A 26,405-nucleotide genomic window follows, 5' to 3' on the forward strand; every position below is an offset into this window, starting at 1 on the left:
CAGGGCGCGGCTCTAATGCCCGGGCTACCCCGTCCCCACCTCCCCGGTGTAACTCGCACCTGAGCTCCAGCAGCCCGTCTCCGGGTCTCTCCGCGCGCCAACGGGGCGAGAGGCCCACCGCGCAGCCCGCGCACACAGAGGCTTCGAGGACGCGGGGCGGCGGGGGTCGCTGAGGAAGTGGCGGCGTCCCCGGCGCGCGGGAAGCCGCCGAAACCGACCTGCCCACAGCCACGGAGTGGAACCACAGGCACACCCGCCATCTTGCACGCGGTTGTGCAGCCCCAGAGCAGCGGCCCCGGGAGACGCCCGCCCGCCCCCGGCCTCACGGCGCCCCGCCTCAGGTAGCCTTCCCTCGGCCGCGCGGGGCAGCTCCCGGGCCGGCTCCACGGGCTTCTCGCAGAACACGGCGCGGGCGCCGGGCGGAGAGCTTAGGCCGGGCGTCTTCGAGGGTCGGCGGCGCACAGAGGGCGTGTGAGCAGCCAGCACCACGCCCGTGCCTGGGGGCGGGGTTGTGTGGGCGGCGAGCCGGGCGGGCGCCTGCGCGGGGGGCGTGCGGCCGGGGAGCGCAGGCCGGCGTCGGGGGTTGTGAGAGTGGGAGCGCCGCACGCCGCACGCCGCACTGGGGTGAGGGCAGCGCGCGAGAGGCGAGCGGGGCCATTGGGGAGCGGGGAGAGGGGTGCGTGTGAGCGGGAAGCATGAACCGAGAGCGTACGAGCGGGGAGCCCGGCCGGCACCGCAGGGGGCGTGTGAGCCGGAAACCGGGCCTTGCTGGGAAAGGCGCGCCGGCGCCCGGGCCCTGTCAGTGGGAAACGCGCACCGGCGCCCCGGGGCCCTGTGACCCGGGAGGGCGGGTAGTCACCCTCTGGCCTGAGGGCCGAGCTGCTGGCAGTTGAAACCGGGCCCCCTCCGCGTGGGGCGGGCGAGGCGCCCGGAGAAAGCTGTGAGGCACCAGCAGTGGGCTTGGCCAGTGCCTGTGTCCGGCCGCCACCGGGCTCCTAACTGTTTTTAATTTGAAGATAATGACAATATCCTGATTTTTTACCCTACACTTTGGGTTCTGAAGTGACGTTTATCTAAAAATTGCTGCATTATTCCAGGTCAGTCTATAGCCAAATGTTTGTGTCTCTTCCTTCCGTTCTCCCCTCGATTTTTATTGGAGTACAGTTGATTTACATTATTGTGTTAGTGTCAGGTGTACAGCAGAGTGAATCAGTTACGTGTATATATCAGCTCTTTTTAAAAGCATTTTTTCCGTATGGGCTCTTACAGAGTGTTGAGTTCCCTGTGCTATACGGTTGGTCCTCATTAGTTATCTATTTCCTACACAATAGTGTGTAGTGTGTATGTGTCAGTCCCAGTCTCCCAACCAAATGTATGTTTCTTTGGTACATGTGCACGTGTAAAACTGCTAGAGAGCGTCAGAGAGCAACAGGCTGAATTGTGTTTTTGTTTGTTTGTTTTTTACCACTTTGGCCTTGAAAAGAGAGTTCTTGAAACTTGAAAGTATTACTGCGTTTGAATTGTCAAGTTGATCTGCAAGGAACATTTCAAGGGACGCAAAAGTATGGGGGATAGTGATAAATCTGTGGGCTTATGACAACAGCAGTTTGCTTTAGTGATGTTTTAACAAGGGCTTCCCTGATCGCTCAGTTGGTAACGCATCCGCCTGCAGTGCAGGAGACCCCAGTTCGATTCCTGGGTCGGGAAGATCTGGAGAAGGGAAAGGCTACCCTACCCACTCCAGTATTCTGGCCTGGAGAGTTCCATGGACTGTATAGGGCATGGGGTGGCAAAGAGTCAGAGACAACTGAGTGACTTTCACTTTTACGCTAATAATACAAAGCATTTTGGATGTGCGGAGTACCTTTATGGCAGCCATACTTGAAGTAACGGAAAGTAAGGGTGCCCTGTTTGAAGGTGGCACCAATGGAAGGAGATAGGAAGGGCCTGCTCTCTTCGTTGCAGGCGGCTGCTGCCTGGTGATCCAGCACCGTGCCTCAAGTCAGCATCCTGGTTCTGACACTTAGCAGCTGTGGGATCTTGGCAAAACCTGTCTTACCTGGATTACACGTGGGCAGTTTGTAAAAGTAGGATATTTTCTTAGAAAGGGTTTAGGAAATCTTCATGCAACTCAGTGTTCATTTTAACAGAGTATCTCTGAGAGCCTTCCACAGAAGTATGTGGATCATTTATCTGGAGCTGCTGGTCAAAGAGGAAAAGAAGACATTAAATGGACAAGTAGAAGGTAAGAACTAGATTTGATAGAAAGGTCATTTGACAGAACGTTGAATTAAAATGGGACTGCTGACGTATTCTAATAGCCAAAGCAAATCACCTGTTGGATGGGTAGTGAGGAAAAAGTCGAGGAGGGATATAGTGTATCTTATCAGGTGTCAGCCACAGATTAAATTGAGAATGCCATTTAAGGAGCTAAATTATGAGTTCCTGGACTTCCTTGGAGGTCTGGTCCAATGGTTAAGACCATGCAGTTAAGACTCTGATGCAGGGGGTGCAGTTTCGATCCCTGGTCAGTGTGATCCGTGGCCGAAAGAAAAAAATTACTAGTTGTGTTTCAAGATGCTCTACAACCTCAGGAAGGTTGAGAACTAAGAGGAAAGAGGGAATGAAGGATGAGAGAGGCATAGGGTTCAGGGAGGAAATGAAGGAAAAGGAAGGAAGGGTCTATGGGGGAAGGTGGCAAGAAATGTTAGGTCTTTAGAAAAAGGGAGAGTATTTGACATGGGCGATGAATTTGAAGTGAGCTTGTCTGAGAGGAACAGCAGAGTTTTCCTTGTCTTATTGTTTTTCTGGCTGTGAGAAGGCATTCAGGATTGAGGTCCCTGGGCACGCAGAGCTGTGTGTTAGCCTCTGTGCAGGAACATGGGCATAGGCGCTCAGCTGTAAATGTGTGCAAATTGATGTCATATGAGATGATGCCTCTTCATAGGATGGTGTCAGCTAGGCCAAAACAAAAGAACTGGAAGGAAGGAGAGAGCAGGGGCCATGATGGGGAGATCAAGGAACCGACAGCCTGCTACAGTGTCCACTGGAAGTTTCCAGCTTCTAATGCAGTTTCAGTTTGGAGGGAAGTGTCTCCAAAGTGAGGGGAGAGTGAAGGTATGTTGCTGCTGCTGCTAAGTCACATCAGTCATGTCCGACTCTGGGCGACCCCATCAACGGCAGCCCACCAGGCTTCTCCATCCATGGGGTTTCCCAGGCAAGAGTACTGGAGTGGGTTGCCATTGCCTTCTCCTGAGGGTAAGTTGAGGCTAAGATTTTAGAAGAATAAATTAAGTTGAGGTCATGTAGAAGCAGACTCAGTGTAGACCAGAGTTTCTCACATTTGAATTAGTTGCCTGGGGATCTTGTGGGAAGTGTACTTGCTGAGCAGGAGATCTGAGATTCTGTGTTTCTAACAGGCTTTCTGAGTAGCAAGGGTGTAGCCTTGCCTTTAGAGAAATCTGGAAGAGGAGCATCGGATAGTGCAGGACAGAACAGGATCGAGAAAAAGCATTATTTTGTTTTTCTTTCTGAGCATGTTTATAGCCAGAGGGAAGCAAAGAGTTGCAGTAGCAATTACAGGTGTAAGATACCATTGCTAAGCAAAGAGGGAGAAAGAAGTGGTGGAGATGATCCATAGAAGGAATGTAAAGGGGGAAGAATTCAGACCGCAGATCCAGAGATTACCCTTTGGAGAGGAGAGATTCTAGTGACAGGAGGAAGGGAGGAAAGTAAGTCCTTAGGGAGGTGAGTTTGGAGTTGATGAGGACACTTGAGAGAATTCCTTCTAGATGGCTCCAGTGTATTTCCACTGAAAGAGAAAAAGTCATTGTTGCTCCAGAGAATACTGGGGGTGGGGGAGAAGGGTGGTGGTGCTAGAACTAGGGGAAACCCCACCCCTCTAAGTAACTCTCAGGCATCAGAGGTATATGTTGTATTGGTATTTATTATTTGAAGTAGACTAATTTGAATATGGAAGGCATTGACTTTTTTTTTTTTAAGATAGCTGATTTTTTGGCAGTTGTTTCACAGAAATCCTCTGAAGCATTAGCATGATGTCGCAAATCAAACTAAGTTTTGAAACAAAACAGATTAATAGGGTTCATCCCCTAAATGCTGGAAGTGTTATTTTCAATAAATACTACACTGATTTTGAAACATGCAAGATTTTTAATATCTAATAATTCTGTGGCAATTAAATTATTCACAAAGTTCTTATGGAATACAGAATAGGGAACAAACAGATTGAGTGAATCAATGTAAGTAATACTAGAAAAGTAAAAAGAAAAAATGAGACAAACTAGTTAGTATCTCTTCATAAAGAGACGCTTAGAGTGAGTGACGTGTAAGATACAATAAGCTGTGAAGCAGTAGTGAGTTTGAGGGGAGAGGACAACGTGGAAGTGATTCTCTGAAATAAGAGTTTGTAGAAGGTCGTCAGAGTTGTATTCTTCCTCACGTTCTAATAAATGGAGACTTTGTTTTCATATTTTTCAGGTTGGGATTCTACTGGTTTGAGCCTCAGTAGTGAGACTTGTCAAAGAGCCAGGCATTTGCAAGTTGATGATCAGTGTCTGTTGATTTCACAATCAATGACCAAAAATCAGTCAGCATCCACAGAATTGGGACAGATGACCTTGTTAGGTAGTTAGAATAGGAAAAACGAATCCAGAATGGCGGTGGCTAAAAGACAAGGAAGGGTAGAGTCCGCAAAGATAGAACAAAGGAAGGTCCGAGGACCGGAGTGAGGACCTCAGGTAGAAAAAAACAGCACTCCTGGCTAGCCCAGTTTACATGGGGCAAGTCCAGGGGGAGGAAAAAAACATGTAAAAAGAGGGGCCAAAGGGCCGGGGGTCTCTCTCCCATGCATGTGCGCTCTGTCTCTCTCCCTCTCTCTCTTTCTCTCTTCTCTCTGCATCTTTTGGGTCAGCATGTCCTCACAACTCATGGATGTATTTTCCAAATAAAACTGAGCTGTAACATGGAGCTGTAACACTACCTGAGAGCTGTGACGCCGAGGGCTTTAACGTCTGTCGCTTCAAATGTTTATTGTGACAAGACAGAACCGAGGAAATTACACACTCCCCTGACAACCTTAATAGATAAAGAAAAGGTGAATATTGGAGTGGTGTTTCTGGCAGGGACTTACACGCTCTATCAGCTGTGCAGGTCTCAGCTGCCAGAAAACAGAGAAAGCAAACAAGGTAGTGAAGAAGCCCAGAGCTTTCAGCCCTGGGCCACTTGGGCACTGACGTTTCCAAAATTAGATATTGTGGCAAAATCTACCGTGTGCTGACTCCTTTTATGCCACCTACAGCCAAACGGTATTTCTTAGAAAGGTGTTTGCATTCTTCCTCTTACCATAGTACGACCATCATACCTGACAAAGAGAGTTAGGAGAAAGTAAATTCATTTAGGCTAGTATGTAGCATACCTGATAGTGGTAGCAGGTTTATATTTAGAATTTTGCATCTAGTTGGGAGACCTAGGTAGACATCTAGAGATTGCCTTCTCAAAATGTGGCTTCCTAGCTATATTTTTACATAGCTCTGAATTCATAAGTATTTGTTATAAATTATACTCAGTATGACTGCAAGAGCACCTCTGAAGCCAATGCTAAAGTATTTCTTGTGTTTTCTATGACTTTATATATTTTAGAATTGGCTTTCCTAGTGATAATGGGAGTCATGGGAGAACGCACTGGTCATAGCAAACACCCTCTTCCAACAACACAAGAGAAGACTCTACACATGGACATCACCAGATGGTCAACACCAAAATCAGATTGATTATATTCTTTGCAGCCAAAGATGGAAAAGCTATATAGAGTCAGCAAAAACAAGACAGGGAGCTGACTTCGGCTCAGACCATGAACTCCTAATTGCCAAATTCAGACTTAAATTGAAGAAAGTAGGGAAAACCACTAGACCATTCAGGTATGACCTAAATCAAATCCCTTATGATTAAACAGTGGAAGTGAGAGATAGATTTAAGGGACTAGATCTGGTAATACAGTGCCTGATGAACTATGGATGGAGGTTCATGACATTGTACAGGAGACAGGGATCCAGACCATCCCCATAGAAAAGAAATGCAAAAAACAAAATGGCCATCTGGGAAGGCCTTACAAATAGCTGTGAAAAGAAGAGAAGCGAAAAGCAAAGGAGAAAAGGAAAGATAAAAGCCTCTGAATGCAGAGTTCCAAAGAATAGCAAGAAGAGATAAGAAAGCCTTCCTCAGCGATCAATGCAAAGAAATAGAGGAAAACAACAGAATGGGAAAGACTACAGATCTCTTCAAGAAAATTAGAGATACCAAAGGAACATTTCATGCAAAGATGGGCTCGATAAAGGACAGAAATGGTATGCAACTAACAGAAGCAGTAGCTATTAAGAAGAGGCGGCAAGAATACACAGAAGAACTATACAAAAAATCTTCAGGACCAAGATAATCATGATGGTGTGATCACTCACCTAGAGCCAAACATCCTGGAACGTGAAGTCAAGTGGGCCTTAGAAAACATCACTAAGAACAAAGGTAGTGGAGGTGATGGAATTCCAGTTGAGCTATTCCAAATCCTGAAAGATGATGCTGTGAAAGTGCTGCACTCAGTATGCTAGCAAATTTTGAAAACTCAGCAGTGGCCACAGGACTGGAAAAGGTCAGTTTTCATTCCAATCCCACAGAAAGGCAATGCCAAAGAATGCTCAAACTACTGCACAATTGCACTCATCTCACACGTTAATAAAGTAATGCTCAAAATTCTCCAAGCCAGGCTTCAGCAATATGTGAACCGTGAACTTCCTGATGTTCAAGCTGGTTTTAGAAAAGGCAGAGGAACCAGAGATCAAATTGCCAACATCTGCTGGATCATGGAAAAAGCGGAGAGAGTTCCAGAAAAGCATCTATTTCTGCTTTATTGACTATGCCAAAGCCTTTGACTGTGTGGATTACAATAAACTGTGGAAAATTCTGAAAGAGATGGGAATACCAGACCACCTGATCTGCCTCTTGAGATTTGTATGCAGGTCAGGAAGCAGCAGTTAGAACTGGACATGGAACAATAGACTGGTTCCAAATAGGAAAAGGAGTATGTCAAGGCTGTATATTGTCACCCTGCTTATTTAACTTATATGCAGAGTACATCATGAGAAACGCTGGGCTGGAAGAAACACAAGCTGGAATCAAGATTGCCGGGAGAAATATCTATAACCTCAGATATGCAGATGACACCACCCTTATGGCAGAGAGTGAAGAAGAACTAAAAAGCCTCTTGATGAAAGTGAAAGTGGAGAGTGAAAAAGTTGGCTTAAAGCTCAACATTCAGAAAATGAAGATCATGGCATCCGGTCCCATCACTTCATGGGATGTAGATGGGGAAACAGTGGAAACAGTGTCAGACTTTATTTTTCTGGGCTCCCAAATCACTACAGATGATGACTGCAGCCATGAAATTAAAAGACGCTTACTCCTTGGAAGGAAAGTTATGACCAACCTAGATAGCATATTGCAAAGCAGAGACATTACTTTGCCAACAAAGGTTCGTCTAGTTAAGGCTATGGTTTTTCCTGTGGTCATGTATGGATCTGAGAGTTGGACTGTGAAGAAGGCTGAGTGCCGAAGAATTGAAGCTTTTGAACTGTGGTGTTGGAGAAGACTCTTGAGAGTCCCTTGGACTGCAAGGAGATCCAACCAGTCCATTCTGAAGCAGATCCGCCCTGGGATTTCTTTGGAAGGAATGATACTAAAGCTGAAACTCCAGTACTTTGGCCACCTCATGCGAAGAGTTGACTCATTGGAAACGACTGATGCTGGGAGGGATTGAGGGCAAGAGGAGATGGGGACGACAGAGGATGAGATGGCTGGATGGCATCACTGACTCGATGGACGTGAGTCTGAGTGAACTCCGGGAGTTGGTGATGAACAGGGAGGCCTGGCGTACTGCGATTCATGGGGTCGCAAAGAGTGGGACACGACTGAGCGACTGATCTGATCTGAACTGTTTCCCGATGGCAGGTGTGTCCCATAGGCAGCTGGTGTCCCTGTGAGACCACCTCCCTTTCTCTCTGATGCCCTTTCTCTCCTCTCCCAATTGTGACTTGTTACTTGAGGAGCCCTAGACACATGTGTACTTCTTTAGAGCAAGGTTTACAGGAGGTCTGCTCCGTGTTTTCAGTGTTCAAGCAGTTTATTGGGAATTCCATATACTATATGGCAACTTTAAAAATGCAAATCATTAAGTTGGTGTTTTCCATCTTCCGCAGGACTCATGAGAGGCTGGCAGTGATCAGCACCAAACTTGAGGTAGAGAAGCAGCAGAACAGATCTTTATTCAACACTGTAAGCACGAGGCCAGTCCTGGAGCCCCCTTGTGTTGGAAATTTCAATAATCCTTTAGTGCTCAATGGAAATCTTACTCCAAGAGCAAACGTACGTTTTTCTACCTCAATTCCACGCCCTTCGAATAACAGCATGGAGACTTACTTGACCAAGGTTAGTTCTATTATCTTTTCTCCACTGGGTTTCAGATTTCTGATATGAATGATCCTTGTTTTTAATTTGGTGAACTTCTGAGTTGTTTGTGTGACTGAATGCACACTAAGTAAAAGTCATAATTAGCTGTGCTAATAAAGGAGACAGAAATTTTATGATTTTTTTTGTCCCAGAGTTCTTGATTTTAAGAGATATGTACTAAATTATTAAATTTCTTGAAAAGCTGCATTTAAATTCTACTTTAGAAATGACATCTTATTGCCTAGTATCCAAAAGTATTCTTTCAGATGTTTCACTTCCTTTCTAATTGATTTCAGTTGGCAATGGTTCATAATCATTTCCACGCTCTGCTGTACCCAACGAAGTTTTTCTGCCTCTAAGCATAAGTGAATCACTGGCATCTAAACACTAACATAGATGCAAAAATCCTTAACAAAATTCTAGCAATCAGAATCCAACAACACATTAAAAAGATCATACCCCATGACCAAGTGGGCTTTATCCCAGGGATGCAAGGATTTTTCAATATCCGCAAATCAATCAATGTAATACACCACATTAACAAATTGAAAAATAAAAACCATATGATTATCTCAATAGATGCAGAGAAAGCCTTTGACAAAATTCAACACCCATTTATGATAAAAACTCTCCAGAAAGCAAGAATAGAAGGAACATACCTCAACATAATAAAAGCTATATATGACAAACCCACAGCAAACATTATCCTCAATGGTGAAAAATTGAAAGCCTTTCCTCTAAAGTCAGGAACAAGACAAGGGTGCCCACTTTCACCATTACTATTCAACATAGTTTTGGAAGTTTTGGCCACAGCAATCAGAGCAGAAAAAGAAATAAAAGGAATCCAAATTGGAAAAGAAGAAGTAAAACTCTCACTATTTGCAGATGACATGATCCTCTACATAGAAAACCCTCAAGACTCCACCAGAAAATTACTAGAACTAATCAGTGACTATAGTAAAGTTGCAGGATATAAAATCAACACACAGAAATCCCTTGCATTCCTATACACTAATAATGAGAAAACAGAAAGAGAAATTAAGGAAACAATTCCATTCACCATTGCAATGGAAAGAATAAAATACTTAGGAATATATCTACCTAAAGAAACTAAAAAAAAAATAAAAAAAAATAAACACTAACCACATATGGATGCTTTTTGTTTAAAGGAATCCCAGATAAATCCTTTTTATGAATTAAATAAACTTACAATGAATTAAATAAACTTACAATACTAAACCAAAACACTAATTTCTAGTTTTAGCTTAACCTTTTTTGTTATTTTCTTACATAAATTTTGTCATTTCTTACAAAAATGACATTTTTGTTATTTTCTTTAATTGCTATTTTACCTATAGCATTTTTATTTAAAATTAAAAAAAAAACAATCTTGCTGAGCATTTGTAGAATATTTCTAGATTTGTAGTTATTTCAAACATTTAAACATTATAAATGAAGCTCACTTTATCTGTATCTTGACATCACCTGGATGAATGGTATCTAAGATAGCAATGATGGAGAGTCTTTAAATTGCAACCAGTTTTCATTGTTCAATCATTGTAATTAAAATATCCATTTCAGTCCGTGCACACAGGTTTATAGGTTTAATGGTGTTTTCCTGATGTTTGTGATGCACGGAAAAGTAGCCCTTGTTAAATGCAGTCTCAACCTGTTTTCTCATTTGGCTTCTTGCCATTGTAGGAGAGCAATTAAGCTTTCTTTCACAGCACTGCATCTACGTTAGGTCTTAGTACTTCAGAGCTGTGAAACTGGAGGACATGCTTTAGCTGTGTGGTCATAGTGGGCCTCCGAACACTTCATCCCAAGTCAGACACTTCCCCACGCAGGCCTAAGAGGAGGAAGCAAATGCTTGACCCCCGTCCCAGACACAGGCTGCCTACTGCACACCCAAGTTCACAGTGCTGTGGGCACATACATCTTTTCAAAGTAGAGATTTGGAACCAAGCAAGCACTTTGGGAGAAGTTCCTTCTCCAAAACTCACCAGTTAGGTAAATCTCCTCACCTCTCGTAAGGAGGGTAGAAGTGTAACTCCTCACCTTGAAACTTTTCTCCTTCAAATTCCCTGTAGTGTTTTTTTTTTTTTTTAATTAATGCTTTATAAATTAACTATCAACTGCTACATATAGGAGTTTGACAATAATGTATTCTTGTTTAAAATATGATTTAGTTAGAAAGCTATGTCATGTCATGCCACAAGGATTATTGAATTATATAAGAAAGTTTTGCATATTCATTTTCTCTGCATTATAGTTAAAAATATATGTGTTTTTTCTTAATCTGAGGAAGTAGCTGGCATAGGACTCTGGACTCAGTAAGAAAGTCATTGGCTTTGTTACTTCTTTTGTAGAATTACGAACTTTGCCTAAATCATGACTCTCATACCTTAAAAAAAGTTTTTTTTTTTTTCAAAGAAAACAACCTTTCTTTAAAAAAAAAAAAAAAGCAAACTTTTGTGTGGAACCATATTATATAAAACGGAGACAAGTATAAAGCCTTTTAACCAAAGGAGTGGCCAGAGGTCCTGCACTTGTGACTTCTCAGTTCCTCAACCCTGCAGTGACCCCTGTGGGACCTTCCCCTTCTCTGGGACATAGTTCGGAAACTAACAGTTATATGTTAATCCTTCTCACTAAACACCTTTAGAATAAAAACTTGCTGGTACATTGTTTTCTTGTGTATAATTTTCTCACCTTTCTGTGTTTTTGTTAAATGGAAAAGTTTAAAGAAAACTGCAGATGTGTTCTCCTTCATAACATTCAACTCAAACTACTTCCTCCATTTGCACAGGATCCTCACCTAGAAATCAAAGTAAAGGTCTCAGAAGTAGGTATTTAAGGCAGGAGCTGTTAGGGAGAGAAGACAGTAATCTTATGGGTCATTCCTAGGATCATGGGTCATTCTCTAATTCTTTGAAATTATGTGTACTCGATAGACTGATATTTGTTGTACTTTTTATCAGATTAAATAACGTTCCATATAAGCAGAATAAGTAGGAATGCATTTTCTTTTATTTATGTGATTATTTTTCTACTTAAGTAATCTTCAAGTTAGGTCTAGTCTCTAAAAGTATTATTTAAATGTCACATTTAGTAAGCTGTATAACATTCCTATGATAATCTCTTGCTTAACTTAAAGATAAATAATATTTGACTTATTTCAGATGTGGCAGGAGTTGGACAAGAGTATAACTAGAGAACTAAGAGAAGGTATGTTGCCAAAATGTATGAATTAAATTTAGACATTGATTTCTGAAATACACTGTAAACAATAAATGGCATCTCTTTCCATTGTTTGTTTGGATAACAGATGCTATGTTAAATATTTTTGTCTTATACATAGCTAATGAGAAATGTGAAAGCATGAGCAGTCATAGTGAAAAATATTCTTCTTCCTCATTTATTCATCATGTTCCATAGTTTAAAAAAAACGTCAAAAGGTCTATGTATTTCTATTTATTTCTGGCTGTATCCTTTCTCTACTACTGCCATCGCTGTGGAACTGTCCATCTGCACCCTGACACCATTTTCAGAAAGCATGGAGTTCATCAGCGTCTCGAGTGTCTGGTAGTGGTCAAGGCTAGAACACCCAGACTCAAGCAGTCATGTTTGCGTAGCTGTCACTTGGTGGGCGACTTAGTAATTTCTGTGTCATTGACTTTGTCACTAGTTTCTCTCTTGCCCTCAGGAAAAGCTCCAAACACCTGCATCAATGTGGGTCCTTCCAAAGTAGTTGGCCTTATCTCTTTACCACCTTACTCTGGCCCTTAGCTGTGCATCTAACCAGCCAGACTGTGTAGGATCCCACAGATTTGTTTCCTCACCTCTGGTCTTTGTATGTGCTTCTCCCCTCTGTCTCTTGTACTTCTTCCTGTCCTTCAGGTAGCTACTTCCATAGCACCTCCACCAAAAAGCTGGCAGCATTGACACAAAGCCGGCTGTCCCTTCTGAATGTTCCTTGTGCCATCTTGTATACCTGTCTTAGTATTTATGACTCTGTATGGAAATTGTCCATCTATTTTTACAGTTTATGGCATTATCATTTCTCAGGTTGACTGGGTCACCTTCATCTTGTAATTCCAGTGTTTGTCACGGCACCTTAGCAGATAGTTATTGAGTGAATGAATGAAGAATGAGAAAGCCAGAAGCTCTGATACTCAGCCACATGTGGGACCGTAGGCTGATTATATAATTGTAATCTTGTATTTTGTTTTCTGTCATCTATAGATATGTTTCATTTTTCAGAGCACTTAGATATATCTCAGGTTTGTTTTTTTTTTTCCCACTAATACTGAGTTAACTCAAGTATTTTAGATAAAGAATGTAATCCTTTTTTTTTTCCAGCTGCTGCTGAATTTGAATCTGAGTCCTATGGATTGTCTCCTCTAGGAGCTACAGATGGGTCAAATCTGTCTGAGGACCTGCTTTTGAAAACATCACAAGAATATGTACAGATTTGGAAGAAAAAAAAATATGATCTGAAAGATAAATAGTAAAAATTTCCCTTCTTGACTGTTTTCATGACATTTTAGTTGTTTCTCATTCAACATGATGAGAAAATCTTTATTAAAGGGAAATCTTTTTTGTGTGTATGATGAAAATTTATATGGTATTTTAAAAATACTACTTTTAAGTAGTATTAGTACTACTTTTAAACAGTAGTATCCAAGTACTTTTGGTACTAAGTATTTTCTCTGCAGCTAACTTAAGCGATTTAAAAACCAGCACTGTTAAGTTTTCCATATTCAAAGTGAAAGTGTTAGTCACTCAGTCGTGTCTGACTCTGTGACCAATGGACTGCAGCCTGCCAGTCTCCTCTGTCCTCCACTATCTTGTGGGGTTAGCTCAAATTCATGCCCATTGAGTTGGTGATGCTATCCAACCCTCTCGTCCTCTGTCGTCCCCTTTCTCTTTCTGCCTTCCATCTTTCGCAGCATAAGGGTCTTTTCCGATGAGTCGGCTCTTCACATCAAGTGGCTGAAGTATTGGAGCTTCAGCCTCAACATCAGTCCTTCCAGTGAGTATTCAGGATTGATTTCCTTTAGGATTGACTGGTTTAATCTCCTTGCAGTGCGAGGACTCTCGAGAGTCTACTCCCAACACCACAGTTCAAAAGCATGAATTCTTTGGCAGTCAGCCTTCTTTATTGTACAACTCTCATATCCACACATGACTACTAGAAAATAGTGTATATATGTTAATCCCAATCTCCTAATTTATCCTTCCCCTCATGTTTCCCCTTTCATAACCATAATTTGATTTTGAGATCTTTTTGAGTTGGTTTGTATAAATAAGCTTATTTTTATTAAATTCCACATGTAAGTGATGTGATACTTGTTTTTCTCTGAGTTACTTCACTTAGTATTGTAATTTCGAGATCCATCTGTGTTGCTGCAAATGGCATTATTATTTCTTTTTATGGCCAAGTAATATTCCATTTTTGTTGTGTGTGTGTGTGTGTGTGTGTGTGTGTGTGTGTACACCGCATCTTCTTTATCCATTCTTCTGTTGATGGACACTTGGGTTGCTTCAATGTCTTGGCTACTGTAAATATTTCTGCAGTGAACATTGGGGTGCATGTACCTTTTTGAATCATGGTTTTCTCCAGATATATGCCCAAGACCGAGATTGCTGAATCATATGGCAACTCTGTATTTAGTTTTTAAAGAAGCCTTTATAGAGTTTTCTACAGTGGGTGTACCTAATTGCATTCCATAAGCAGTGTAGAAGGGTTCCCTTTTCTCCACACTCTCCAGCATTTGTTGTTTGTATATTTTTTGATGGTGGCTATTCTGACTGGTGTGAAATGATACCTTACTATAGTATTTCTGCATTTCTATAATAATTAGTGGTGCAGAGCATCCCTTCTGAGCATCCCTCATGTGCTTTTTGGTCGTCTGTAGGTGTTCCTTACAGAAATGTGTATTTAGATCTTATACTCATTTTTTGATCAGGTTGTTTGTTTTTTGATATTGAGCTCTTTGAGCTGTTTGAATATGTTGGAGATTAATCCCTTGTCAATTGCATCATTTGCAAATATTGTGTCCCATTCTGTGGGTTGTCGTCTGTCTTGTTTACGATTTCCTGCACTGTGCAAAAGCTTTTAAGTTTTATTATATCCCGCTTGCTTATTTCTGTTTTTATTTTCATTACTCTAAGAGGTGGATGAAAAAAGATCCTGCTGTAGTTTATGTCAGAGTGTGTTCTGCCTATATTCTCCTCTGAGTTTTACAGGACCTGTCTTATATTTAGGTGTTTAGTCCATTTTGAGTTTATTTTTGTGTATGATGTTAGGGAGTGTTCTAATTTCCTTCTTATACATGTAGCTGTTGAGTTTTCTCAGCACCACTTATTGAAGGGGCTGTCTTTCCTCCTTTGTATAGTCTTGCCTCCTTTATCCTAGATTAATTGACCCCAGGTACGTAGGTTTCTCTCTGGACTTTCTGTTTTGTTCCATTGATGATTAAATGTATTTCTGTTTTTGTGCTAGTACTGTGTTTTGATTACTGAAGCTTGCAGAGTAGTCTGCAGTCAGGGTACCTGATTCTGTCGGCTCTTGCTTTACTTTCTCAAGATTGCTTTGTCTATTTGGGGTCTTTTGTTCCCATACACACTGTAAAATTTTTTGTTCTAATTGTGTGAAAAATGCCATTGGTAATTTGATAGAAATTGCACTGAATCTGTAGATTGCTTTGGATACTATAGTTATTTTGACAGTTACACAGTTATAATGTCACTTTCATTTCTGTATTTATTTCAGTTTCCTCTCTTTCCTTCTTAGTTTAGGTAAGGGTTTGTTGATATTGTTTGTTTCCTTCAGGACATGAACTTACAGTTCTTGCATATGAGCACTGGGCAGTCTGGCACAACAGGCCTCTGTGCGCACGGGCAATGTGTTTAGAGGTGTCGCTTAGCAACGATCATTCTGGGATGAAAGATTCCAAACCGTTGAGCTTCCCAACTGGGAGGTTGTGGCGGGACAGCTCTGGCTTACCTGTAGTGCTCGTGTTGGGTTTAGGGGACTGTGAAGAGCCGACGGAGCGGTGAGGTGTGTTCGGAGTCCATAGGCTCTGCAATGAAGAAGATTTTTGGCTTCAGGAGTAAGAAGGGCAAGTCGCCCTCAGGCTCCTCCATCAACCCGGTGAGAGACAGCAGTCATGGAATCAACCTCCAGCCCAGGTACCGCATCCGAGACAAAGACCTCAGAAAGATCCACAAAGCTGCCATCGTGGGCAACGTAGCCAAAGTGCAGCATGTTCTGTTGTTTGGAAAAAATGGCCTGAACGACAGGGACAAGACAAACAGGTAAGCGTGGTGGAAGGGCCTGGCAGAGATCCCGCCTGTGAGTTTCCCCTCCAAGGCTCCTGGATACCTTCCTGGGATCCAGCACCCTCGCAGACTTGATAGGCAGCAAAAAGCCTTAGCTGGTTTTGGACCCACTTATAATTCCCCTTATAGAGCTTTACTGATAGTTTTGAAGTCATTTAACTGAATGTTGGTAATCACAGACATGAAAGGAAACATGAATAGCATCTGTTTTTCCTTTCTTCCTCCTACTTTTTATTTGCATGGGTTAGCATGATGTACTCATGAGTAAAAGCTCTCAAGTTATATAGCCTTCAAGAAGTCTTGTGAACCTCCTGGCTCTCACATTTTTTCTCATGTGATTTCTGAAAGCACTTCTTCATGGATCGCCTATCGTGGATCATGGCAGTGGACAGATTTCTGATGTTGTCAATATCTTATTTTTTAATATACACATTTTTTATACCGTAAGGTTATATATTACAGAAAACTGCATAGTGAGCAAAATAATTCCCCTGCCAAGTCAAATTCTGGATTAAAAATTCTTCAGATACAATTCAAGATCCACTTTATATCAGTGTACACTTAGGTATATGTGTTCTTTGCTGAAGGACCTTAGAAGACAGCTTTGAAGTAGGAAGCTGGCTGTGTCCTTGAGTAGGAAGACATGTTCTTAGGATGTATGGTCTTTTCTGTATTTAAACCAAATCAATATTTCATGGTTTTAAAGATTTTGGGTTACATATGCTGTCTTTAATTGTTGTGGTGAAATTAAAAGTTTTGTATAGTAGAGGAAGATTTGCCCTTCTAGATATCAAAATGTGCTATAAGTGCCCACAAAGTGTTCATTTACTGACAACTGAAAAGATGGATAAATGAATGGAACAGAATGCCCAAACACCCAAATGTATGTAAAACTTTAGAACTTGATAATGATGACCTTTTCTTTTAGAAATGATAAACTGTGTGTAGATGGTGGAGAAATAACCTGGTAAAAGAGAAAAGTAACTCAATTTTTATCTTACCAAAAAGTTTCAGATAGAGTATGGATCAAACATTTCAAACATGCACAGTGAGAAAAGTACCAGAATAAAACTCAGATTCCTATTTATACATTTTTAATCTGCTGACAGAGACCTTCTGTTTTTTCTATTTCTGTTTCTTAACCTTAATTTTTTTTTTAATTGGAGAATAATTGCTTTACAATGTTGTGTTGTTTTCTACTGTATAACGTGATAAATCAATTGTAAGTATACATATATCCCCTTCCTTGTGAGCCTCCCACCCCAAAGACCTTTCTAAGAATGATTTCAAAGTAAGAATTCTGGAGTTTCATGGATTTCGGCACAAAGAAAAGAAAAGAAATCTGGATGTTGGTTTAACATTTTAACAACACACACAATTTAAAACTCTCAGTAGATCAAGCTGTCTCTGGGCAAGTCGGCTGAGCAGACAGCCTTGTCTTTTTGGCACTAGTAGAAATGTGGCACAGATAAAAATGATTACTCACTTTCAATTTTTTTTAGAATTTTTTTTGAGGATTGATATTTTCTGACAACTTTCAGCCTTTTCAGAAGTCAAGGGAATCTAGGGAGTTCCTTGGTCGTCCAGTGGTTAAGACTCACTGCTGTGGGCCCAGGGTTCGATACCTGGTGGGGGAACTAAAATCCTGCCAGCTACCAGGATGTATTGTACAACATGGGGAATATAGCAAATATCGTAAAATAACTTTCAATGGAGTATGACCTATAAAAATTGTGAATCACTATGTTGTGTACTGTAATGTATAATAATATGTAATATGCATCATCTATACTTTAATTAAAAAGAAGCAACCTTAGACAAAAAGACCTTATGGTAATTAGATCAACAGGAAAAATAAGAAATGAACAAACAAAAATGCTACAAATTACAGTTGTACAGACATTGTGAATTATAAATTTCATTCCAATGTCAGAGACGTTAAAATGTGAGAAAATGAACGTATTAGAATCATTGAAGTACAGTGTTGTCTCTAATCCTCAAAATGTATCTGCAAAGGAGGTGTGATATCCTTTGACTTCGTTGAGATGTTGTCCTTGTCAAATAGTAGTAATAGTAATAAGTATGATTATATTATCTAACAGTTACTGAGCTGTTAACCTGTGCCAGGAACGGTTCTAAACTCTTTGCATGGATCTCATTTAAGCATCGCAGTGCTGTCCTGTGAGAGAACTACTTCTCTCTCTCCATTTTGTTGATGAGGAAATTGAGGCACAGAGAGGCTGAGCGACAGCTGACAGAGTGAAAGTCAAATTCAAACCCAAGTTGAGCTGAATCTCAAGGTCATGGTCATTCTATTCAAGTAAATTGTTCTTTCATTACTGTGTTAAGCAGAGCTAATGCTAATATATAATGTTCTTTCTCCAGAAGGAAACGAAATATTTGTTTTAGAGCAGTAAGAATATCATGCTATTGAATATCTTCAATCACAGGAACAATTGTTTGTTTTGAAACAGTAACACTACAGTTTCCTGAAAACTCCTCTTGCTTTCATAGGACTGCGCTCCACTTGGCCTGTGCCAATGGCCATTCAGCGGTGGTCACTCTGCTCCTGGAGAGAAAATGCCAGCTTAACCTCTGTGACAATGAAAACAGGACCGCGCTGATGAAGGTATGGGGCAGCGAACCGTGTCCACACGAGGTGGATGTGATCTAACTACTGAGACTCAAAGTGAATTCATCTCATTTAGATATAGCAAACCGGTGAAGCCTGTGGCCTGTTTACTTTGAATTCCTAGAATTTACACTCTGTTTCTTGGCACAACACTGACAGGCCGTAGAATGCCAAGAAGAGGAGTGTGCGACTCTTCTGCTGGAGCATGGTGCCGACCCAAATGTCATGGACGTCTGTGGGAACACCGCTCTCCACTATGCTGTCTTTTGCCAGAATCTATCACTCGCAGCAAAGCTGCTTTCCTGCGACGCCAATATAGAAGCCAGGAACAAGGTATATCTCAACTATATTTACAAAATATTTGCGAAGCATTTTTTTAAACTAGAAGTGTTTTATTTCTAACTATGTAAATAGGTAAACTGAAGAGTGTCCATCAAGCCCTGTTACCATGGAAACAACTCCAAAACCAATGCAGGGGGTGGGGGAAAATGTTGGAGCCCACAGAGAGGGCAAAGCTCTGTCTCCCAGCCAGCCGTCTACCCCAGAGGAAGATTTCCCATCAGGACGTGCCCGGGAGTGGGTGGTAGGCTCAGAGCCCACAAATGATGAAGGCCTGGGAAGAGTGAAGTGATGTGACGAGTGGCTGCTTCCAGGGGTTCAGGGAATGGGTGCCCCTGGGGTGGGTGGGAGGAGGAAAGAGACCCAGTGCCCATGAGGGGAGCCGGGTGAGTGCAAGTGGGCCTGGAGGCAGCAGGCCTGGAGCCCTGAGCCCTCCAAGACCCTGGTTCTGAGATCCGGCCAAGAGGGTCAGGTCATGTTTGACTCCCAGCGAGGGCATTCACTTGTGCTGGTGACCGCTTGGTTTGCGATGTACACCTCGGGGTCTCCCGTGCTCGGCCCCGGGTTGCTGCTCGGTGGGGTTTCAGCTGTGCATGTGGAGCTGGTGATGGCGAAGCTGCCCCTCCTGCTCTTTCTTCAGGACACACGTGACATCCTGCAGCTGCAGCCCCGCCAGGAAGTCCCTCCACTCTCACAGATGAGCTCAGTTTTCCATCTTTGGAAGCTGCAGCCTTCCCTGAGTGAAAGTATTTTGAAAGAAGCAAATTGTCTAAGATTTCACTTTAAATTGTGATGTTTCTAAAGAAGCCTTAGAGAGTAGAGTGTTCTCTTATGTGTTTATGGCAGATACTTGTGGTAACACTGAACTTGTTAAAGGTAGAACTTTTTCCAAATATATTCGCCCACTCAAGTTTTTTTTTTTTTTCCTAGTCTAAAATAACACAGTGAAACAAAATTTCCCTCTGAAGTAGACTTTGTCTTAAAATTAAAACATAACAAAAGCATTTTACATAATAGAAATCTTGCTGCTGTTCACAAATTCCCATTTTATGAAAAATGATTTATATAAACATGATTTCTCTCTCATAGCCCAAGTCTTAAGAGGGTAAAAAGAAAGGAAAAGGAGCAAGCAAATGAAAAATGCAAGTGAAGTTGGAATTTTGGCAATTGGGAAATACCAAGAAGGGGATTTATTTATTTTAATATTTATTTATTTGGCTGTGCTGGGCTTAGTTTCAGCATGCAGGATCTAGTTTCCTGACCAAAGCTTGAACCCAGGCCCCCTTTCCTGGGAGCACTGAGACCCAGCCACTGCACCACCACGGAATCCCGAGGTTTTAGTTTTTGGTTTTTATTCCCTTCAGTTTATATATTTCTGTAAGGTGCTTTTCACTTTTCAGGGATAATAGTTGTTATTTTAAGAAAGAGAATGAGTGAATTGTAAATTTGCCTAGATACCAGAGTCTTTAGGAAGACTCTGAGGAAATCAGACTGGCAGTGAACAGGTGGCGATTAAGTGGGAAATAAGAGAGAAGAACAAATAATTAACTGACATCTTATCCTATTCTGGCAGAAACAGCCACTTAGATAAGAGTCTAGACTCTGCTCTCCAATCTAGAATGTCTTGATGGAAAGTAAGGGGTTTATAACTAATGAGATCAGGTTGCCTTTTGAGTTTACCAGTCCCTGTTCTAACACTGTTTACTGAGAAAAATTAAAGAATTTGCAGTCTTGATGACTCTTGCCTCTTACACTTTTCTTTTTTTTCAAATCCTCAAGTAATAGAAGGAATTGGCCATGTGGGTAAGAGATGAGACTGGAGTGGTTGCTGCACTTATTCTTGCTAGATTGTGCTGGTGAACTGCAATCACTTGGGAAAACTTATTTAAAAAATGTATAAGCCTAGGCTGTTCTCTGAAGATTTTGGCTGAATAAATCAAGGAAGGCTTGGACGTGTGTATTTAGAATTATTTCCTTGAGATTGTGATACAGTCCTTGATGAAGAACTATGGAGTGAATAAATATAATTTCTAAATGCACCTGCTGCTGCTAAGTTGCTTCAGTCATGTCTGACTCTGTGCGACCCCATAGACGGCAGCCCACCAGGCTCCCCCGTCCCTGGGATTCTCCAGGCAAGAACACTGGAGTGGGTTGCCGTTTCCTTCTCCAATGCATGAAAGTGAAAAGTGAAAGTGAAGTCGCTCAGTCGTGTCTGACTCTTAGCGACCCCATGGACTACAGCCCACCAGGCTCCTCCGTCCATGGGATTTTCCAGGCAAGAGTACTGGAGTGGGGTGCCATTGCCTTCTCCGAACTAAATGCACCTATCTGAAAGAAAAGTAATCTCTAGAAGAGTTGGAATTTGATAAATGCTAGGTCCTTCCATCAGCTCCCTCCTTTCCAACAATATTAGCCTTGACTTTTTCTCTGTCCCTGTGATTGAGAAGTTAAAACAATATTATTGCAAATATCTATTGGCTTGAACAATAACTCCTTTTCCTTCCAACCACTAATCATTCAGTGGCATTCCAGAAGTCTTTAGAGATTTGCTCATGGCGAAGTCACTTCATCTGTAGAATCTGACCCTTTAAGGATTTTGCACCTTCTCTTATGATCCAGGTCATTAGGTCAACAGATGTTTGTTAGCAACAGGGCTTTCCTGACTGCAGTAATAATAACTCATGAGCCTTTTTTTGGTGTCATCTGCAGGACAGACTCTTGCAGTGTGTCTGTTTGCTGATCCCTGGCATAAGCAGATGAGAGCTTTAAAACCCATGAAGTTCGTAACAGTACAGATGGGAATTGTTTTAATAATTTAGTTTCAGCAGTCTTAGGACCTCATTATCCATTTGATTAACAATCTAGAAGAATTCTGGAGACAGATTGTAGTTTCAACAGGCAGTGGAAACATTCTTGATGTGTGAGTTCTGAGTCTTTTTAAAAGAATTTATTTTTAATTGAGTTATGAGTCTTAATAGCTGTATTTATTACATATTGGGACCCGTGTTTTTTGTGAAACATATGATACTAAAGAAAGGAAAGGTTTCACATACAAGTATTTGCTTTATATCCACCTGTTTGGAAAAAGTAAACATAAAATCACAAGTGGGCCATAGACCAGACGTGGCCCTTGGATATGTTTCGTTTAGTCGACACACTGAGCCAACATTTAAAGTTTAGGAGACTCATGCAGAAGTCTGCAGGTCAGGCTTCTCCAGGAACCAAATCTGCTCCCCCTTGAGCCCATCCTACTCTTTGGTCAGCATGCATAGGCCACCCCTTCGATATGGGGCATGTGTTCTTGGGTTTACTGGCCTTACCTGGCTTTTTCACTTACTCAGTTCACCAGCTTTTCCTCCATAAGCATTTGAGTTTCCAATTTTTGTTTTATAGTTTATTTTGATAAATATTTCAAGGTTTTAAAGACAATCTAAGTAATCATCAATGTCATATTTTGAAAGGATCTCTTAAGAATGGGATTGAATTTTTCGAATTAGAATTTTTAAGTTGATTGTGGTGGTTTCGCACTGAATAACTCTCAGAAACACACAAGATTATAAGAGAGAGCGCAGGGAGAGCTTGCAGAAGAGCAACTGCCCAAGAAAATGCTGAGCATGTTTTTATTGGTAACTTATCTTGTAATCTTTAACTAAGAGCAGTAAAACAAGACAAAGACCAGAACTGTGGGATTGTGGAAGTTTCCTCCTGGAGGTCTGGAGGTAATCATATGAGAGTCATCAAGAAAAGTCTTTGAAGATAAGGTGGGGGAGGGGTCATTTTGCATGCAAATACCATCTGGCTAATGCTGACCTGTCTTAAGGGGGAGTGAGTTGGGGAAGAACAAGCAAGGAGGAGTGAATGAGTAAGATTAAATTCCAGGAGACATTTCTGAGAAAGCAGTAAAACATGTGTTCCCACATTTGGTTTTTTGAAAAAAAAAAAAAAAGTTTTCTGTCTGCATGTTCATATAGAGAATAATATTCCCACTGGACTGTCTGTAAACTTTATGAGTTTACTCATGGTCATCCTTGGATAGGTTATGCATGCTACAGATAATATATATTTCTGCCTCAGCATTGTTCCTAAAATAGGCAGTTGATTTAGTAGCTAAACGAAACCCAGACCCCCTGCACTGGGAGCTCAGGTCTTAGCCACTGGACCACTAGGGAAGGCCCAGAGGAGGAGCAGATTAAAGAGAAAGAAGGTGCACAGGGGGATGAGGAGGGGGCTCCCTTTTATTTACCTTCTGAGTTATGTGTTTCAGTTCAGAGAATCTATTGCACGATTTTAATTTCAGTTTAGAAATAGGTTAACTGTGTACATTAGAAATGGTTTTCCATTTACAGGATAACCTCACACCGCTGTTACTTGCTATAATTGAAAGGAGAGCGCAAATGGTGGAGTTTTTAGTAAAGAACGGAGCAAATATACATGCAGTTGATAAATTGAAAAGGTACGTTGTTCTTTTTCTTTTTAAAAACCTTAGTGTTGTTCTAGGGTGGTAATACCAAGATTAAATGAATAAGAGGATTTGTTTGTGATCAACACATCATCACTTAGGTAGAAAATCAATTTTTCTGACTGGGAATTATGAACAACAATATATAGCAGGAATATACAGCAGGATTCATATTCCTTTATAATATTGACTGATGTCATATGCAACCTATCTTTTTTTGTTTTTTGGTCCATCTTATAGTAGCTGAGGGATTTCACATTAGTTTTATTAGCTTTATAAAATATTGATTCTGCTTTTTAGTTTACCTTATGACAGTATTGAATTTCTTAATTCTTTAAAATAATTCTTTAACCTCTACTTTGTATATACATATATTTTTAAAAGATGCATACTAAACATAAAGGACTTGATTTTGCCTTTTGGATAACTCTTTGCATTAAATTACTTTCTCTGAAGAATGCTGATGTTATTAGTTTGCAAATGAGTCAGATACAACTAAACAACAACAACAACAGCAACGAAAAAGTCATTATTACTCACTGTCACCAGATCCTGTGGGCTCATCAGTTTTTATTCTTTTTCATTTCTAGTACATTTTGATGTTTTCATTTTTAATGCAAGTAGGAGGAAGAAAGACAGCTTTAATTGGATAAACAGTTCCTTTAACAAAGACAAGTCAGAGGTGGATGGTACAGATGAAAATGATGGGCTTTTAGGTTCAGACTGGGTTCAATTCCTAGCTTTCCTGCCTGTTAGGGTTATGACCCTAACATTACTTATCATTGGGCACATTACTTATCATCAGCAAATAAGTTTCCTGATACAAAAGGCGAATAGTAATGCATCTTTCAAAGTTGGCTATGTGTAAGAAAGATTTTATATATAGTTTTTTCATTTAGTGCTTAGCACATGCTTGTCAACATCATTAACTGCCACCATGACTGTTTTTATTCCCATTATTGTTAATATTTTTGTTTTAAACCTGCAAGTAGCCTTTCCTTAACCCAACCTCCAGCTGACTTTGAAGCCTAATATATCAGACTAAGGAGGAAATGGGGAATTCATCCCTTAAATAGTCACCTGCCTCAGATAAGTGACCTAAACATTGTTTTTTGTCCATCAAGGACTTTATTATTTTTTTATAAACATTTATTTATTTATTTGGCTGCGTGGGGTCCTAGTTGTGGGGACTCTTAGTTGCAGCATGTCGGATCAAGTTCCCTGACCAGAGATGGAACCTGGGCCCCCCTGCATTGGGAACATGGAGTCTTAGCCACTGGACCACCAGGGAAGTCCCCATCAGGGACTTTTGAAATAGTAGCTGCTGCTGCATGCCATCCCAGTGGGACAGGAGGCTTCTTTTCCATCCCTTCATTTTAACCTTGAAGGTAATTTACAAAGATGAACACGAGCCTGTAAATGGTCAGTTCTTCATGGAAAGGCAAGATATTAACTTGATAAAGCATATCAAATTAGTTGTTTAAGTAAGTTAACTCAACTTCCTGAGGCTGAAGTCATCTCTCTATTGTTTTAGAACAGCCCTCATGCTTGCTGTCAATTATGGATCAACAAATGTAGTTGGTCTTCTTCTTCAGCAAGGTGTTGACATCTTTTCTCAAGATGTTTTTGGACAGACTGCAGAAGACTATGCTATTATTAGTGGCTTTAATATGTAAGTGTTCCCATTAAAACGCCAGTTATCACTAAACTGCAGCCAAAAATAATTTTAACTGTTACTGATACCTGACCAGTGAGAGCTCCAGTTTGGTGCAGGCAGTTTGGGAATGGTGGTGAGATGTTCCCCCTCATCAGCTGAAAGCCAAGCAAAGGCCAATTAGTTACATGTGGTCGTGGGTTCGGGATTCTTTATCTCAGGACATGTAGACCTTGATCCTTAGAGAGCCTAACATTAGCCATTTCATTCCCATTGTAACCTCTCTGTATGAAGTACAAATAGTGTCACAGTTGTGATATTTCTAACTAGTTATTTGGGTCATGAAATATTCAGCAGCAAATCCTGTGTTTTCCCTTGAGGACTTGCCTCTCTCTATGCTGCTCCTGCTTGAATTTTCCAAGAACCCCGCGGATTCCCTAAGATCAACGAGACAGTCCTCTTCCACACGTCATTTGGAGGGAAAAAAATAATTCCTTCTCATCATTCTGTTGCTTGTATTGATTCTATTGCTGCAGCACTGCTACTACAACTAGTCTTGACAGGGTCTCCTTGGCAGCTGGATCTGGAGTCTGGATGTTGCTCTATAAAGACCTTTACTAAAATCATTTTAAAAGAAGAAAAAAAAAAAAAAGAAACTCGTCCTGCAGTCAGCTGACAATTGACCTCTACTCCCAGGCTGCCCCTGCGGGTCCAGGTTCCCCAGTCTTCATGGTGATGCACACGTCAACTTCAGAGTCACAGCTTCTTTGTTCTCATATGTATGCTTGTAGCTCAAGTCACTGTCGCAAAGCACCAGCTCTGGCAGCTGGGCCTCCTAGCTTCTCCCCCACACTCAGAAGCCTTACGTGGAGCCCACGTGTAAGCCTAGATCTTCACGATGAGGTGCGGTCGAGGGTCTTATTTATCTTTTCTGCTAGCAGATATCAGTGGGGACCATTTTAGGCTGTCAGAGAGGTTCAAGTCCTCCTGCAGGGATTGAACAGACTTCCTTTTCTCCTTGGTTTCTAGACCTGAACCTCAAGGCAGCTTTCTGTCCTGTGGGGGCACCTTTTCTTAGGTCATAGGTTCCCCGTCATCCTTCCTAGGGTAGTGGCTGCTGGCTCGCCTGAGATTCCAAAATTACGGTTGGCCCCTCATGGGATCTGTTTCCTGTAATAACAAAAATCTTCCAAAGGATTTGTATCTGCCTCCACCTTAAATGTTTTCAGAGTCTGCCTCATAAGGAACCCATTCACCAGATTTAGAAATCCCTAAATCTCAAGTAAGATCGTTGAATTCAGATAGGTAAGCCCTGTCTAGGACTTGCCAGTATCTACTGTAGGAGTAGGAATATGTCTTCCAAGTAAATTGGAGATGATCATGGAGATTAAGCATCATTGTCAGAAAGATCTGCTGGTTCAGAGTCTGAGCAGGTAGAGAAGGAAGAGTAGTGGTCCAGG

The 26,405-nt window shown here is 41.3% G+C and overlaps 1 protein-coding gene across 1 annotated transcript in view; it reads left to right on the top strand.

The window, feature by feature from the left end:
• The first annotated feature begins 676 nt into the window (after positions 1–676).
• Positions 677–26,405, top strand: part of LOC133258936 (ankyrin repeat domain-containing protein 26-like) — a 96,763-nt gene continuing 71,034 nt past the window's right edge. The window contains exons 1-10 of the mRNA XM_061435676.1: positions 677–1,097; positions 2,151–2,245; positions 4,931–5,113; positions 8,265–8,493; positions 11,697–11,742; positions 12,877–15,837; positions 18,376–18,490; positions 18,653–18,826; positions 23,179–23,285; positions 24,826–24,963. Coding sequence (XP_061291660.1) covers positions 15,608–15,837; positions 18,376–18,490; positions 18,653–18,826; positions 23,179–23,285; positions 24,826–24,963 — 764 coding nt within the window. The 5' untranslated portion in view covers positions 677–1,097; positions 2,151–2,245; positions 4,931–5,113; ... (1 more) ...; positions 11,697–11,742; positions 12,877–15,607. The remainder of the gene's footprint in view (positions 1,098–2,150; positions 2,246–4,930; positions 5,114–8,264; positions 8,494–11,696; positions 11,743–12,876; positions 15,838–18,375; positions 18,491–18,652; positions 18,827–23,178; positions 23,286–24,825; positions 24,964–26,405) is intronic.

This window comes from Bos javanicus, chromosome 13 (genome assembly GCF_032452875.1).
Source record: "Bos javanicus breed banteng chromosome 13, ARS-OSU_banteng_1.0, whole genome shotgun sequence".
Classification (NCBI taxonomy): domain Eukaryota; kingdom Metazoa; phylum Chordata; class Mammalia; order Artiodactyla; family Bovidae; genus Bos; species Bos javanicus.